Genomic DNA, 16952 nt, shown 5'->3' on the forward strand with positions numbered 1-16952 from the left:
ACTTGATATAGTTTACAAAACTAAAATTGGTTCTGCAATGTTGAATGTACAAAACAGTGTACTGCTATTTCCATGACAGATTGACCAGATGAATCCAGGTGAAAATCCACTTCAATCAGTGTAGATGAAGGGAAGGAGATAATATCACTCACAGATCATATCTTTTCAGTTTTGGAAACGTCAAGAGTGTTTTCTTTCCAAAGCTGTCAATTATATGCATAGTCGAGCATCTTTACGTGACAAAATATTTTGTTTAAAACGGGAACGTTTTTCATCACAAAATTTTAATAGCGCCCCCTAATGCATAACTGGTTAAAGAAGTATTTTTTAGCCTAGAGGCAATTGAGACATGGATTGTGTATGTGTGCCATTCTGAGGGTGAATGGACAAGACAAAATATTTAAGTGCCTTTGAACGGGGTATGGTAGTAGGTGCCAGACACATCGGTTTGTGCATGTCAAGTATTGCAACATTGCTGGGTTTTTCACGTTCAACAATTTCCCGTGTGTTTCAAAAATGGTCTACCACCCAAAGGACATCCAGCCAACTTGACACAACTCTGCGAAGCATTGGAGCCAACATGGGCCAACATCCCTGTGTAATGCTTTCGACACCTTGTTGAGTCCATGCCCCAACGAATTGAAGCTGTTCTGAGGACAAAAGGGGGTACAACTCAATATTAGGAAGGTGTTCCTAATGTTTTGTACACTCAGTGTATATACAGTATGTATACAAACGTATGTGGACACCGCTTCAAATGAGTGGATTCGGCTATTTCAGCCAATGTCAGCACAATAGCTGTTTGTCTGGAGCTTCATGAAATGGTTTTCCATGGCCGAGCAGCCACACACAAGCCTAAGATCACCATGCACAATGCCAAGAGTCGACTGGAGTGGTAAAAAGCTCGCTGCCATTGGAGTCTGGTGCAGTGGAATCACGTTCTCTGGAGTGATGAATCACGCTTCACCATCTGGCAGTCCGGCGGTCAGATCTGGGTTTGGCGGATGACAGGAGAACACCACCTGCCCCAAAGCTTAGTGCCAACAGTACAGTTAGTGGAGGAGAAATAATGGTCTGGGGCTGTTTTTCATGGTTCAGGCTAGACCCCTTAGTTCCAGTGAAGGGAGATCTTAACGCTACAGAATACAATGACATTCTAGGCGATTCTGTGCTTCCAACTTTGTCGCAACAGTTTGGAGAAGGCCCTTTCCTGTTTCAGCATGAAAATGCCCCCGTGCAGAACGCGAGGTCCATACAGAAATGGTTTGTTGAAATCGGTGTGGAAGAACTTGACTGGCCTGCACAGAGCCCTGACCTCAACCCCATCGAACACCTTTGGGATGAATTGGAAGGCCTGACTGCGAGCCAGGCATAATAAATAAACATCAGTGCCTGACCTCACTAATGCTTATGTGGCTGAATGGAAGCAAGTCCCCGCAGCAATGTTCCAACATTTAGTGGAAAGCCATCCCAGCAGGTGACGAGCAGGTGTCCACATACTTTTGGTCCTGTAGTATATATATATATATATATATAATATAATAATATAATTTTTTAAAACGTATTTTAGAAGAAACAGGAAATAATTTATGAAAAGTGAAAGGGTGCCAAATTATTTGGCCACAACTGTATACAGTACACCTATTCACATTTTGATTGCCGGATTCTCTGTCTAATGCCACAGTACCACACATAACATGTAGTGCCAGCTGTTAGTATGCAGATGAAGACAAATTATCATTAGAGTCAGAAGTTTTTGCCCTCAGTGTGCCCCTGGTTTTGGAATGATATGATTTGATTATTCGTACTCGTTTGCATATGGACCGTGGCCTGAGGTCCAGCGTGGAGCCCGCATTCCGGGCTTTATCTTCCTGAATGAAGCGTGTCCGCGGATGCAACCTCCGATAATCCCTGTCATTCCCAGGGGCTTTGTGAGGAATGTGAGCGATGGCGCTTCTGTTCATGCCAACATGGCGGCCTAGTAGCCCGCAGGGCCGGGTGACAACAGGTCACAGGTCAAGGAGGACCACAAGGAAATTCACCCATTCATATTCATTTGAACACTCCTCCACGTTCTAGGTGATTGAGACAGAGGGAGGGGAGTGTGTGTGCATGGTTGCTGTGTTACAGTTCATTCGTTTCTGTGGTAATTTCCTCAATGCATGTCTCCCTCGCTGAAGTGCTGGCGTTTCCTGTGTACGGCTCACCTCACATGGCTATAGGGTGCATTGAAGTGGGGAGGCGGATGCGCAATTTCTTGAACCCTTATCACCGCAGGCCGTAATAAATGTTAATTATGTTAGCAATTTGTTAAGGTCTTTGAGAGTGTATAAATCAAACTATGTATATTATATAGTATATTATACCATACTATTATATATGCATATGTAGTCTGGGCCTATACAGAGAGCCTATTGAAAAATAATAGCAAATAATTTCAGAGTACAGCTACATTATTTCTGTATACATTTTCAATAGAAGAACCTGTATTGTGTTTTGATGCTTTGCAAATATACTGTAAATGATATATGAAAAACACAGTATTATCAAATGTAGGCATTCTAATGTATCCACGAGAATGCACTGAGCAGCAGGTACCTCGGTCCTCCAGAGCTGAAATTTCTAACACTCTTCTGCCGCTATCCCGTCTCTCTCTCTCTCTGTCTGTCTGTCTGTCTGTCTGTCTGTCTGTCTGTCTGTCTGTCTGTCTGTCTGTCTGTCTGTCTGTCTGTCTGTCTGTCTGTCTGTCTGTCTGTCTGTCTGTCTGTCTGTCTGTCTGTCTGTCTGTCTGTCTGTCTGTCTGTCTGTCTGTCTGTCTGTCTGTCTGTCTGTCTGTCTGTCTGTCTGTCTGTCTGTCTGTCTGTCTGTCTGTCTGTCTGTCTGTCTGTCTGTCCTTTTGTCTTGTCTTGTCGTTGCAGGGCCATTGATGTCCACGCACTCTGTCCCCAGTAACCTGGATAGCAGCAGCAAGACCGGAGACAGGAGGCCCTCCAGAGCTGGGGTCAGTAAAGAGAACAGCAGTGTGGACTTCAGCAAGGTAATCCCTGCTAAGGACCCCCCCCCCCATCATCAGCCACTCTCATCCAGACATCCAAGACAACCATCATCAATCACAGCCCTTACTCTCTGAGCATAAGAAACTTCACCCACTCCCTGCCTGCTAGAACCAAGAGCCAGTCTCAAAGTGAACTGTCTGTCTGTCTGTCATTGTTTAATTCAATAACTGAGCTTGGTTACAGTTTTTCTCAGTCGCTTTGGTGAACAATTTGTACAGACTGCAATATACAATAGATATATTTCTAAAGCTAGTCAGTCACTAAAAATCCTTAGTACATCTCTCAAAAGTAAATATTCATGCCAATGATCATGTCAGTGTCATCAGAATGATAAGTCATTGAGTCATTGTTCACGAACAAGGTCATCAAAATGTTTCGGCATGTTGTCAATGTAACTGTGTACTTTGACAGTATTACCTGATGTAAACTTAGGCTACAGTTTGGATGACAGTTACAGTATTGAAAATGCACAAGGCTGCACTTCTATGGCATATATCAATTTCAACAGTACTATTTACATATTACTGTATGTGGGTTATTGATTGAAAGAGACTGGACAACCCAAGGGGCACAAAGGAAAAAAAACTAAATTAGAAAGAAACACAGGAAACCACCCCTAAGGCACAACTTTGCCCGCAGCACTGTTGTGCTGTCTCTACACATCCAGACGTTCCTGTCTGTCGGCCCACATATTCTCATCCACATCACACCGGATATTTTCCCTTCCAATGCAACGTGGAAAGAATCTTTTGGAATCCCTTATCCATCCTCGCAGGCGGCTACTGTGATGTCCTCACATGTTGCATCCATTGCAGCCAGCAGGGTCATCTGTGTGTGGCTGACCACCGTACACCTTCCACCTCCATGCTAAAAATAACTCCTCAATTGGGTTAAGGAATGGTGAATAAGGTGGGAGGAATTCTATGAGCATCCTCGGGTGGGTCACAAACCATTGCCTTATGATGTTTGATCGATGGAAACTCACATTATCACAAATGACCACATACTCTGGCAAATCCTCTCTAAACAGACCCCTCTCATCATCAGGGATGAGAGCCCCGTAGAGAGTCTCTAAAAAGTTGAGTAGATGCTGGGTGTTGTATGGCCCTATAAGGGGGATATGGGTTAGGACACCATGCTCCGAAATAGCAGCACACATGGTCATATTTCCTCCCCTTTGGCCTGGCAAATCCACAGTAGCTCTGTGACCGATGATATTCCGACCCCGCCTTCTGCATTTGGTCAGGTTAAAGCCAGCCTCATCCACGTATACAAAGTTGTGAGAAGGTTCACTTGATTCCAACTCCATTATACGCTATATCCCAGAACACACAGTTGAATTTGTTTTGGTAAGGAAGAGTGACATAAAATGTACATATATTGCATGTTCCTTCCACAGCAATGGAAATGTGTGCAGTTTATGCTTACTGTACTATGTATCACTATAAAATGTTGCTGTAAAGTAGTTACATAGATATATGTTTTACCTGTACATACTGGTACCGTAGCTCCTTAATTCTGTCCTCATTCCTTTGGAATGGTACACGGTACAGATGTTTCATACTCATCTGGTTTCTATGCAACACCCTGTCGATGGTTGAGATGCTAACCGTATGGATGTTTTCAAAGACATCGTTGTCTTCTGTAATGGTCCTTTGTATTTCCCTGAGTCTCATGGCATTGTTTGCTCGGACCATAGTGCAAATAGCCTCCTCCTGTTGAGGTGTGAAAAGGCGTCCTCTGCCACCGGTTTGAGGTAATCTTGCAGTCCTATTTGGGGAAAAATGCAGTGATGCATCGCACACTTTCACATAGACAAAAACTATGCGAACACACATTTTACTGTAAAACATACAGGTGGGTGCATGTAAGGTGCCGTATGTATCTGTATAGAGTATATTTCTGTATGCTGTGAAATACAAGTGGACTACTATAATATGAAGTATACAGTATACTGCTTATATACAGTAACAGTGCACTGTACATTGGTGGACATACCTATTGAGGGACACGGTTGATCTCCCAATATTCGGCTGCACCCTTCGACCCGCCTCAGCCATTGTAAGGCCATGATTGACAACATGGTCTACAATAGTGGCCCTTATGTCATCAGATATGCGCCTATGTCCTCTTCTGCCTCTTCCTCTGTTTTGCCTTCCACCACGCATCCTTGCTCCTCTTCTTCCTCCTCTTGGCTGTTGATCCTGTTCGTTTCCTGGTCCATCCATTATTGGAAAATTGCAACTCTGTGTTGTGGTCTGTCTATATATGCTTTCCAATTGATTCTTCATGAGATGCACCTTTGAGCAACTGGTTGATTGTTGGTTGAACTAACACTTTACATTCCTTCATGAGTGAGGGTCAATTCCACGTGCACGATTCATCAATTCACATTTTTGTACAAAAGGTCTAATAGAAATGTGTAAAACTATGCTTGACAGTTTATGACAAATAGTTCAACAATTTTGCATGTAATGGCTTATGCAAGGAACTAATGCCTAGATGTTTTGAGGGGTAAGACTATTCAACAGAGAACCATCTACTAAATTTTGATCAACATGACATGAGCAAATGATAATGTGGAAAAAAGCTGACACTTCTACATTATCAATTGCAATTTGTTCAAAGGAATAAAACATTGCTTTAATGATGTGCACAAGTGACTAGATGATTTGGAATTTGTACAAGTAGTATCAAGAATTGCGCTTTTGATCTAAGAAATGCACCAAAGCGACTGAGGAAAAACTGTAAGTGAGATCTTATATATCCATTTATGACTCTTTTCAGCCATGAAATACGTAGGCTGGCGACCGTGAGGAGTCGGCTTACAACCAGCTTTCATGTGTTTGCCAAGAAGCTATCTCATACTTGACTGGGGTAGTCTAATCAAAAGAGGGAGAAGGAGACAGAGTGTGTGTGTTTGTGGAAGAGAGAGAGATGCAGATATTACCTATCTCAGTGGGCAAGGTCTCCCAGCGCTGTTACTCAGTTCAAACAACCGACCTTGAGATGAAAGTTACTGCCGTGTGCATCCCGCGGGACCTGTAGTCCCCGACAGATCATAGCAGCGCGGTTGGCATTTGTCATGCTGTGGGCGGTTAGACAAGACAACTTTGGGATGAAAACATACTACAGTCCCACGGATTATTTTGAACGGTTGTCTTTCTGTGTTGTATGTGTTATCTCTTGTATAAAAAAATAAAAACAACTTTTTGTGTCACAGTTCACAAACTCTTATAGGCTAATTCTGCTTCAAGTTCAGTTAGCCTATCTCTCCTCATTTTTGTTGGGCGCACGAGAACAAATGCGCCCATGTGTAGTCTAAATTCAATAGGCTGTAGCCTATATGCATGGGCGGAGAAGCACGGCGCCGTTGTCTTTCTGTGGGGAATGACTTCCTAAATAGGATAGGCTATAGTTTAGGCCCCGATATTGACTAGAAATAAGCATTGGTGACGCATGAATTTGTCTGCCTGCGAATCGTCCTGCTTCTTTTGTGTTATCTAAATTGCTGGGACCGGGGATGCAAAGCAAGCTGTGTCCCACACACCTCCATTGCGGGACTGGGGCCAGATTTGGGACCAGTTCATGCGGGTGGGAGTCGGACGAGGAGTCTGCAGGAGCGGGCGGGCGCGGTAAGAAAAGTCGTGGGCGGGAATTAAGTCCGGCAAAAGAATGCACTTTTTCTTCTTCTTTTTTTCAACTAATCAACTCATCATCAAGGACCAGGATTCACAGGATTCACAGAAACAGGACCAGGATTGGGAGACACTGTCTCATATAGTTGTTACTTCCTAAAGCCTCTCTCTCTCGGGTCCCGTTCTGCTCCTTTTAGGTGGACATGAACTTCATGAAGAAGATTCCTCCGGGCGCCGAGGCGTCCAACGTGCTGGTAGGGGAGGTGGACTTCCTGGAGAGGCCCATCATCGCCTTCGTACGCCTGTCCCCCGCCGTCCTCATCACGGGGCTCACGGAGGTGCCCGTGCCCACCAGGTAGGTACACTACATCTCCACACCCACTCTTTCCCTGCTCTTTCTCTGTTTAACCTGCTGGTCCTAGGTTTTATTCATGCACCTGCTCCCCTACCAGTAGCCGAAACCATTTCTATTTGGAGCCATAAGTCCTATCACCGAATATACTAAATTATGTTGGGTTCTGAATAAAATACTTTGTATCTGCCTCTACCTGGCCATCTACATTGCGTTGAGTCTAATGCGTGCAAATGGTTTGTGTCCCCTACAGGTTTTTGTTTCTGCTGTTGGGTCCACACGGGAAAGGCCCTCAGTACCATGAGATTGGCAGATCCATGGCCACACTGATGACAGATGAGGTGAGAGGACGGGAGATGTTTTACGTGCTGCTGTTTGTGCAGTTATCCTTATAGTCTTATGAAGATTAGTAACATTCAGTCATAAACATGAATTAGCTTCCCCTCCCCCCACATGCATAGAATAGACTAACTCATTTGTGTAACTTTTTCCCTTTAGGGGGGGTGGATCTTTAGGTGTGGCGTTCAGACGAGATCAATTTTAAGATCAGAACGTAAAAGCTATACTCTTTCTTGCATTTTTCTGTAGATATTCCATGATGTGGCGTACAAGGCCAAAGATCGGATGGACCTTCTGTCTGGGATAGATGAATTTCTGGACCAGGTGACAGTCCTGCCCCCAGGAGAATGGGACCCCTCGATACGAATCGAACCCCCCAAGAACGTCCCATCGCAGGTGAGGGTCTAGTCGACATATATAAACAGAAACAGAAAATCAACATGTCTGAAGTCGAGCCTGATTTTAGACTATTGGTCACGTCGTGCTCTTCAATCTTGGTCCTGGAGACCCACAAGGGGTTTTGTTTCAGTCTAGCAACGAGCACACTTGATTAAATGAATCAAGGGCTTGATGATTAGTTGAATCAGATGTGTTGGAAACATAGTCTACTCTGTACCACCTGTGGGTGTCCAGGTTTGAAGAGCACTGGCTTGCATGTACGTTTCCTATGGCGTTTCCATGATGTGTATGACTGTGCCTCCTGGTGGCAGTCGAGGGTATAACAGCCCTGTAATAACTTAGTCATGCGTGCATGTATTTTCGTATGGGTGGCCACAGCGGGAATCAAACCCATGACCCTGGCGTGGCCAACTCCATGCTCTACCATCTGAGCCAAACCTATAATGGCTCTCTCACTTGTAGTTGAAGAGGAAGATTCCCTCCCAGCCCAATGGGTCGCCCTCACCCTCTGGGGAGATGTTGAAGGAGGAGGATGAAGGCCACGGAGCTGGGCCCGAGTTGCAGAGAACCGGACGGTGAGCAATGCATATTAATTTATAGCGGAGGTTTCCGGGACACAGATTAAGCTTAATTCTGGACCTAAAAGCATTGTCAATGGAGATTCCCCACTTTTTATTCCAGGACTAGGCTTAATCTGTGTCTGGGGAAACTGCCCCATAGAGAAGAGTTGATTAGGGTAAATCTCAAACGACACCCTATTTCTTACATAGAGTTGTGATCAACAGTAGTGGACTACCATACATGTGGAATAGGGTATCATTTGAGACACTGCCTAAGACTTTTTTTTTTCAGTGGTGGGCCTTCAGGGCAAGCAAGGCCTTCTCTGCTGCCCTAAACATCATCAGAATACAATTTTTTTAAATATATTTTCCCACAAATATGTATTAAATTATTCCCCAGAGTAAGAGTTATACTCTTCATTTCATAGCTTTCCTCTTGGTTGCACTGCTTCCAGCCCCACGTTGAGATTTAGAGGGCTGGTCTTTATGTTAGATCTTTTATCCAATCATATTCAGCCATCATGTGTTGCCAGGGGTCTAAAATCTGCCCTCAGGCCTTCAGCATCAACAGTGCGGGCGCTTGTTGCTTAAAGTGAATGGAAATTTAGTGTCAACCAATCAGCTTTAGAGTTGGCTATTGTACGCCTGCTGGCTGGCTCCAGTGTTACACAGGAGCCAGCTAGCAGGCGTAGTGCGTGCACGTCTTTTGATTGGATTACCAATATTGAGAGGCAGGTCCTATGGGCAGGTCTATGCAGAACCTCAGAACTAGGAAACTGAATTTGATAAACAAATTAATTTGCGTACTACTAAGCTGTTTTTTCAACCCACAATGGCGGAAGGAGGAGAAGACATCGATTTGGTCGAGGATATAATTATAACGCCATTCTCAAGACTAACTTTTCAAGAAAAGTTAGACATTGTAAGGAGAGGCCGCCCGACGCCGACGCTACAAAGCCTGTCACAGGTGGGAAAGGGGTTCGTTCGCCACTTTCAAAGTTCCAACTACGAGCGCTATCAATGGCTCACAGGCTCCGAGAAGCACTGCAAACTGTGCTGCTGGGAATGCCTATTATTACAATTGAGCGAGAGAGGTGCAGGTTCAGTCAAATCTACGATGACACCCAGTTCACCCAGCGCACGTAGAGGACCAGCACAAGGAGACCCATACTACCAACAACTCCACAGCAATATTCTGGACAACATTCTTTGCCAGATACGAAACATGTTTCAAGACCACAAAAAATTAATGTTTCTCTCCCTCCTGGACCCCCAGCACTTTCAGACCTACCTGGAAAAAATTCCCGCAAACAGCCTTCTCCAGCATAACAGAGAGTCACGGAAAGTCCCTCTGATCTCCTTGATTTCCTTAAGCAGAAAAATCTGAATGAGGACATGGGGCAACTTTACACATTGGCATGTGTGACAGTGACTATCCCTGTGTCCACGGCTTCTGTCAAGCGGTCATTCTCGGCCTTAAAGCGAATCAAAACGTATTCCAGAAATGCTACTGGAGAGACTCGGCTTTCAGCATTAGCCTCCATGTCGATAGAAAAGGACTTATTGGTGGAACTAAAGCGCACAGATAGACTGTACAACAGAGTCATTGAAGTCTTCTTGAGGAAAGAAAGGAGGATGGATTTTGTGTTCAAATAATCCGTCTTTGGTGTGTAGGCATACAATGCATTTGATTCTTTATTAAATGTGTATGTATGTTTCGCATTTTATTTCGTTAATATTAAATAGCCTATATATTAACAAAATAAAATGGCAAATAGTCTATGTTTCAAATTATTTGTTTTTTTTCCCCTTTTATTTTCAGTGAATAGTTATGTGTCTTTATCATCACGGTGAAACTGCTTTGGGTGCGACACAACGCCTGGTTAAACTGCGTTTCTGAATAAATGTATAGTGTCCAGAGCCATGGCATCATAATGATGGTAATAAGAGGTGGATTAATTCGGGTGGGACTTTGTAGGACCTCACTGAAGGCCCAGGCCCCAGGCCCACGGCACGCCACTGTTTAAAAAAAATACTATGGTATGACATAGGCAATAGGTCGTAAAACTGTTTTGATGTCAGAAATAAAACTGCTTTTTATTCTTGATGAAATGCATTAAACACGTATAAGGTAATCCAGTATCGAAACTGTTTATGAAGGCCAAAATGAATAACATACAATGCCCACATACTGTGACATTGCCAATGCACTGCACACGTTACAGTTACGATGCTGACATAAGTAAATACTCCGGTTCTCCGGGTGAAAGCCTCTGAGATCGCGTGGCTGGTAGAGTGTGATTATTTGTGATCTCACTCCCCCAGGACACACACACCTCGCAGACTGGGCACTGCATTATTTACCCTTCCGCAGATCTACTCTCGGCATGCTGCTATAAAAAGCAGCATGTCGGCAGAGAACGACAGAGAGAGGTAGAGGGGGGGAAGGAGGGATAAAGAGCATTAGAGAGAGAGAGAGAGAGAGAGACTAAGGTAGAGATAAGGGATAGTCTTTACGGGGTGTTATGCAGTCCCTGAACACACAAAGGGGTGGTGACTTAGACCTGAGAGTGGTGGGTTGAGTGTGTTTGTGTAAGTTAGCTGAGTGTGTGTGTGAGGTAGGAACCTGGGTGTGAATGGGTTGAGTGGTATCTGGGTCAGAGAGCAGGAGTGTGTCCAACCCCAGTGGGAAACTAATAGGGTTCGCCTCAGTAAGGAACCTAGCTCTAAGCATCACAGTTAGGAAATGACCATTAACCAAAGATCTCTAAAATGTCTTGTAGGAAGTGTCCAAAAATGTCTACCACATTTGGGGGTTCCAAACTTATTTTCTGGCAGACCCTATTGATGGTAGTGTTGTCACGATACCAGAATTTTGACTTCGATACCAGGTTTAGTATCATAATACTCAATATCAATACTCGATACCAAGGCAAAAAAAAGTGTATTAGCTAAAGTCACAGAATAACCTTTGGGCATCTTTTGAGTTTTTGTCGTACTTTGTGTGAAGGAAGTTCTAACTTCTAAGCACAGATGTAATGGTAGGCTGACTTTCGCCTAAAATCCTTCTGCAAAACCATAGCATGAGCATATAAATATTTTACAATTAAAGCTACTAACTGTTTTAAAATGGAATTTGATACATATCAGGGTAAATTTACTCATCCATGGTCATAATATTGGGTCAAATTATACTGAACAAAAATATAAAAGCAATAGTTTCAAAGATTCTATATCCACCGCACTCTATTCGCAATGTTGACATCAGCAAACCATGTGCCCACATGACACCATACACGTGGTCTGCGGTTGAGAAATCTGTGGCATTGTGTTGTGTGACTAAACTGCACACTTTAGAGTGGCCTTTTATTATCCCCAGCACAAGGTGCACCTGTGTAATGATCATGCTGTTTAATGAGGTTCTTGATATGCCACACCTGTCAGGTGGATGGATTTGCTTACTGCCCCAATAGATCCACAGACGATGCAATCGCCATCGCACTGCACACTGTCCTATCCCATCTGGACAAAAGGAATACCTATGTAAGAATGCTGTTCATTGACTGTAGCTCAGCATTCAACACCATAGTACCCTCCAAGCTCATCATTACTTTCGGGGCCCTGGGTCTGAACCCCGCCCTGTGCAACTGGGTCATGTTCTTCGTGATGGGCCACCCCCAGGTGGTGAAGGTAGGAAACAATACCTCCACTTTGCTGATCCTACACACAGGGGCCCCACAAGGGTGTGTGCTCAGCCCCCTCCTGTACTCTCTGTTCACCCATGACTGCGTGGCCATGCACGCCTCCAACTCAATCATCAAGTTTGCAGATGACACAACAGTAGTAGGCCTGATTACCAACAACGACGAGACGGCCTACAGGGAGGAGGTGAGGGCCCTGGGAGAGTGGTGACAGGAAAATAACCTCCCACTCATTGTCAACAAAAGAAAGGAGCTAATCGTGGACTTCAGGAAACAGTAGAGGGAGCACACCCCCTATCCACATCGACGGGACCGCAGTGGAGGAGGTGGAAAGCTTCAAGTTCCTCACCGCACATGACAATCTGAAATGGTCCAGCCACACAGACAGTGGCAACAGCGCCTCTTCAACCTCAGGGGGCTGAAGAAATTTGGCACCAACTTTTACAGATGCACAATTGAGAGCATCCTATCGGGCTGTATCACCGCCTGGTACGGCAACTGCACCGCCCGCAACCGCAGGGCTCTCCAAAGGGTGGTGCTGTTTGCCCAATACATCACCGGGGGCAAACTACCCATCCTCCAGGAGAACTACGCCACCCAATGTCACAGGAAGGCCAAAAAGATTTTCAAGGACATCCACCACCCGAGCCACGGCCTGTTCATTCCGCTATCATCCAGAAGGCGAGGTTAGTACAGGTGCATCAAAGCAGGGACCGAGAGACTGAAAACCAGCTTCTATCTCAAAGCCATCAGACCTTGTTATATAGCCATCACTAGCCAGCTTCCACCTGGTTATGAGACCCTGCACATTGGAGGCTGCTGCCCTATATACATAGACTTGGAATCACTTGGAATCACTTTAATAATGGAACACTAGTCACGTTAACTTCTCTGGGATATGTGGGACGCTACCGTTCCACCTCACCAACAGCCAGTGAAATTGCAGGGTGCCAAATTCAAAACAACAGAAATCCCATAATTAAAATTCCTCAAATATACAAGTATTATACACCACTTTAAAGATAAACTTCTTGTAAATCCAGCCACAGTGTTCGATTTCAAATAGGCTTTATGGTGAAAGCACACTTAATTATTTTAGGTCAGCACCTAGTCACAAAAAACATACAGCCATTTTCCAAAGAAGGAGAGGTGTCACAAAAGTCAGAAATTTGATGATCTTCATCAGATGGCACTCACAGGACTTCATGTTACACAATAAATGTGTGTTTTGTTCAATAAAGTTCATCTTTATGTCCAAAAACCTAATTTGAAATTGGTGTGTTATGTTCAGAAATGCATTGTCTCAAACAAACATCCAGTGAAAGTGCAGAGAGCCACATCAAATTGCAGAAATACTCATAATAAACATTGGTAAAAGATACATGTGTTATGCATGGAATTATAGACAAACGTCTCCTTAATTGAACTGCTGTGTCAGATTTCATAAAGGCTTTACGGGGAAAGCACACCTTGCGATTATGTTAGGTCAGCACCTAGCCACAGAAAAACATACAGCCATTTTCCAAAGAAGGAGAGGTGTCACAAAAGTCAGAAATAAATATAAATTAATATATATAAATATTCACTTACCTTTGATGATCTTCATCGGAATACACTCCCAGGAATCCCAGTTCCACAATAAATGTGTGTTTTCTTCGATAAAGTCCATCATTTATGTCCAAATACCTCCTTTTTGTTTAGCCCAATAATCGAAATGCTCAATGCGCGATTGCTTAGCTCAGACGGAAAATCCAAAAAGTTATATTACAGGTCGTAGAAACATGTCAAACGATGTATAGAATCAATCGTTAGGATGTTTTTATCATAAATCTTCAATAATGTTTCAACCGGACAATTCCTTTGTCTTTAGAAATGAAAAGGAACGCAGCTACCTGTCATGGCCACGCACATGATTTGGCTCATGGCATTCTGCCAGACACCTGACTCAAACAACTCTTATTCTCTCCCCCTTCACAGTAGAAGCCAGAAACAAGGTTCTAAAGACTGTTGACATCTAGTGGAAGCCTTAGGAAGTGCAATATGACCCCTTGGACAATGTATATTCGATAGGCAATGACTTCAAAAACTACAAATCTCAGATTTCCCACTTCCTGGTTGGATTTTTCCTCAGGTTTTTGCCTGTCATATGAGTTCTGTTATATCACAGTTTTAGAAACTTTTTCTATCCAAATCTACTAATTATATGCATATTCTAGCTTTTGGGCCTGAGTAGCAGGCAGTTTACTCTGGGAACCTTATTATCCAAGCTATTCAATACTGCCCCCCGTCCCAAAGAAGTTAACAATGTTTACATACTGCTTTACTCATCTCATATGTATATACTGTATTCTATTCTACTGTATTTTAGTCAATGCCACTCCGACATTGCTCAATCTAATATTTATATATTTCTTAATTCCATTCTTTTACTTTTAGATTTGTGTGTATTGTTGTGAATTGTTAGATACTACTGCACTGTTGGAACTAGAAACACAAGCATTTCGCTACACCCGCAATATCATCCGTGTATGTGACCAATACAATTTGATTTGATGTATTTATCTTGGAAAAGGATACATTTCTCACTTACAGGGCTTTAAACAACTTTGTGGACAATTTGAGAGATACAAGCTTTTTGTACGTATGGAACATTTCTTCGATCATTTATTTCAGCTCATGAAACATGGGACCAACACTTTACATGTAGCGTTTATATTTTTGTTCAGTGTACTGAGCTGAGACAAAAGATACCAGAAATGTTCCATGGTATGTGCAGGCATAAGCTATGGTCAACGAACACAATTGCATTTTATTGATGGCAATTTCAAAGTACAGATATACGGTAACAAGATCCTGAGGCCCATTGTGAGGCTGTAACAGGGTGCGTACTCGTGGCAGAGAAGTCAGGCGCAAAGAGAGCGAAAACTGATTTACAACATAATAAACATAAAAACCACCGTAAACAGAACAATCAATGAATGGGTCAAACAACACCCGGTATCCACCAACATAACGTATACAAGCACTACAAGAAACAATTACAGACAAGGACATGGGGGGAAACAGAGGGTTAAATACACAACATGTAATTGATGGAATTAAAACCAGGTGTGAGGGAAGACAAGACAAATCAATGGAAAATGAAAGGTGGATCGGCGATGGCTAGAAGGCCGGTGACGTCGACCGCCGAACGCCGCCCGAACTAGGAGAGGGACCGACTTCGGCGGAAGTCGTGACAGAGGCCCATTTCCTTCAAGGTATCTGTGACCAACAGATGCGTATCTGTATTCCCCGTCATGTGAAATCCATAAGTTAGGGTCTAATGAAATGATTTCAATTGACTGATTTCCTTTATTGAACTGTAACTCGGTAAGAAATTAGAAATTGTAGCATGTTGCCTTTATTTATTTTTGGTCAGTACAATTTGTCGAACTGGAACACCAAACGCGCTGAAAAGTTAGGCTGCTGGCCCAGTCGACATATTACTAAACAGGCTTGATCATCTCAGTCAGTGTTAAGACGTGAGACACAGTCGGTAGAAGAACCGAAAAGTAGTGAACCGTTTCTCATGTTACAGTATCAGAAAATACCTAGGTTTTGGTGTAAGTTATCTGTGGGTCCTAACAACTCTCTGGGAGCCCTATAGACCCAAAAGAGTTATCTCGGTGTCCAATAATGTGTTCCCACTGGGCACAGATGTCAATAATGTCTATTCCACGTTGGCTCAATGTAATTTCATTAAAATGGCGTGGAAACTGTTGACTCAACAGGTGTGCCCCCAGTGGGTTGTATGGTCCCCTGTATGGTCCAAAAAACCTAATCCAGAAGTATACGGATGTAATCTGGGATTCATCTGGGATACTTCACCACGCGAGTATAATGCTGCTACTTTAAATAGCCCGCTGTAAAACGTTGTGGTTTTTCCCCTTCCTCTAGGATCTTTGGAGGCCTGGTGATGGATATAAAGCGGAAGGCCCCGTTCTACTGGAGCGACATCCGGGACTCGTTGAACCTGCAGTGTCTGGCCTCCATCCTGTTCCTCTACTGCGCCTGCATGTCCCCTGTCATCACCTTCGGGGGGCTGCTGGGAGAGGCCACTAAGGGCAACATAGTGAGTGGGTCCTTGTCCAAGAGTGTCACTCCGATTACAGCAGTCTGTCTTCTATCTGTGCTGTATCCCTTAATGTATGCAAGTCACTCAGCTGCCTGGTTGAACTGGTTTAACCAGGCTACAAGTCAATGTAAGCCTTGCACTAATTATGTATAGGTTTACCAAAAGGTCTTACCCTATTTGCTTATTACTATATACAAATATCACTAAAAGCATATAGGATTCACATCACTGTAAGCAAATCGGATGTGGTTAGACAGTGTCCCTATTCCTCACTGCGAGCTACTCAATATACTGTCTATATGTTTTGATCCTGACAATGAGCTACACACACAAAAACCCTACAGTAACTCCAGAGGGAGACTGTTGGCATAGCTAGCGTCAGCGTGCCGGGGTGTGTGATGCGTCTGAGTAAACTCACTAGAAGGCCAGTGGCGGAGGGATACAAGTACCGACAGGCCGACGGGGTGGAAGGAGTAAAGGAGTTTGTCTACACTGTCTGATGCTAGGCAGCCTGAGCTGGAATGTCGCTTTAAACTGATGTGCTATGTTATGTGGGGTGTTCTGTCCGCTTTGCCTTATTCCCCTTAGTCTCTCCCTCTCTCTGGTTTCCACTTATGTATTTACCACCTCCTCCTCTTCTCACTCCTTCTTCCCCTCCCTCTCTTCTTTTGCTACAGAGTGCCATAGAGTCTCTGTTTGGGGCATCCCTCACAGGAGTGGCCTTCTCTCTGTTTGCGGGGCAGCCCCTCACTATACTGGGCAGTACGGGGCCTGTCCTAGTTTTCGAGAAGAT

At 43.9% G+C, this 16952-nt stretch overlaps 1 protein-coding gene across 9 annotated transcripts in view; it reads left to right on the plus strand.

Annotated features, from left to right (window-relative positions):
• The window catches only part of LOC124043664 (sodium bicarbonate cotransporter 3-like), a 71140-nt gene that overhangs the window by 43899 nt on the left and 10289 nt on the right, over window positions 1–16952 (plus strand). For 7 of the 9 annotated variants that reach the window (XM_046362472.1, XM_046362478.1, XM_046362474.1 and 4 more), the window contains 7 exons: window positions 2919–3037; window positions 6892–7049; window positions 7300–7387; window positions 7635–7781; window positions 8247–8359; window positions 15982–16156; window positions 16837–16952. The exon at window positions 16837–16952 is cut by the window's right edge and continues 18 nt beyond it. In XM_046362472.1, coding sequence (XP_046218428.1) covers window positions 2919–3037; window positions 6892–7049; window positions 7300–7387; window positions 7635–7781; window positions 8247–8359; window positions 15982–16156; window positions 16837–16952 — 916 coding nt within the window. The remainder of the gene's footprint in view (window positions 1–2918; window positions 3038–6891; window positions 7050–7299; window positions 7388–7634; window positions 7782–8246; window positions 8360–15981; window positions 16157–16836) is intronic. The other 2 variants (XM_046362473.1, XM_046362481.1) reach the window with 1 other exon arrangement.

The sequence above is a fragment of the Oncorhynchus gorbuscha genome, linkage group LG09 (assembly GCF_021184085.1).
Source record: "Oncorhynchus gorbuscha isolate QuinsamMale2020 ecotype Even-year linkage group LG09, OgorEven_v1.0, whole genome shotgun sequence".
In the NCBI taxonomy this organism is placed as follows: Eukaryota; Metazoa; Chordata; class Actinopteri; order Salmoniformes; family Salmonidae; genus Oncorhynchus; species Oncorhynchus gorbuscha.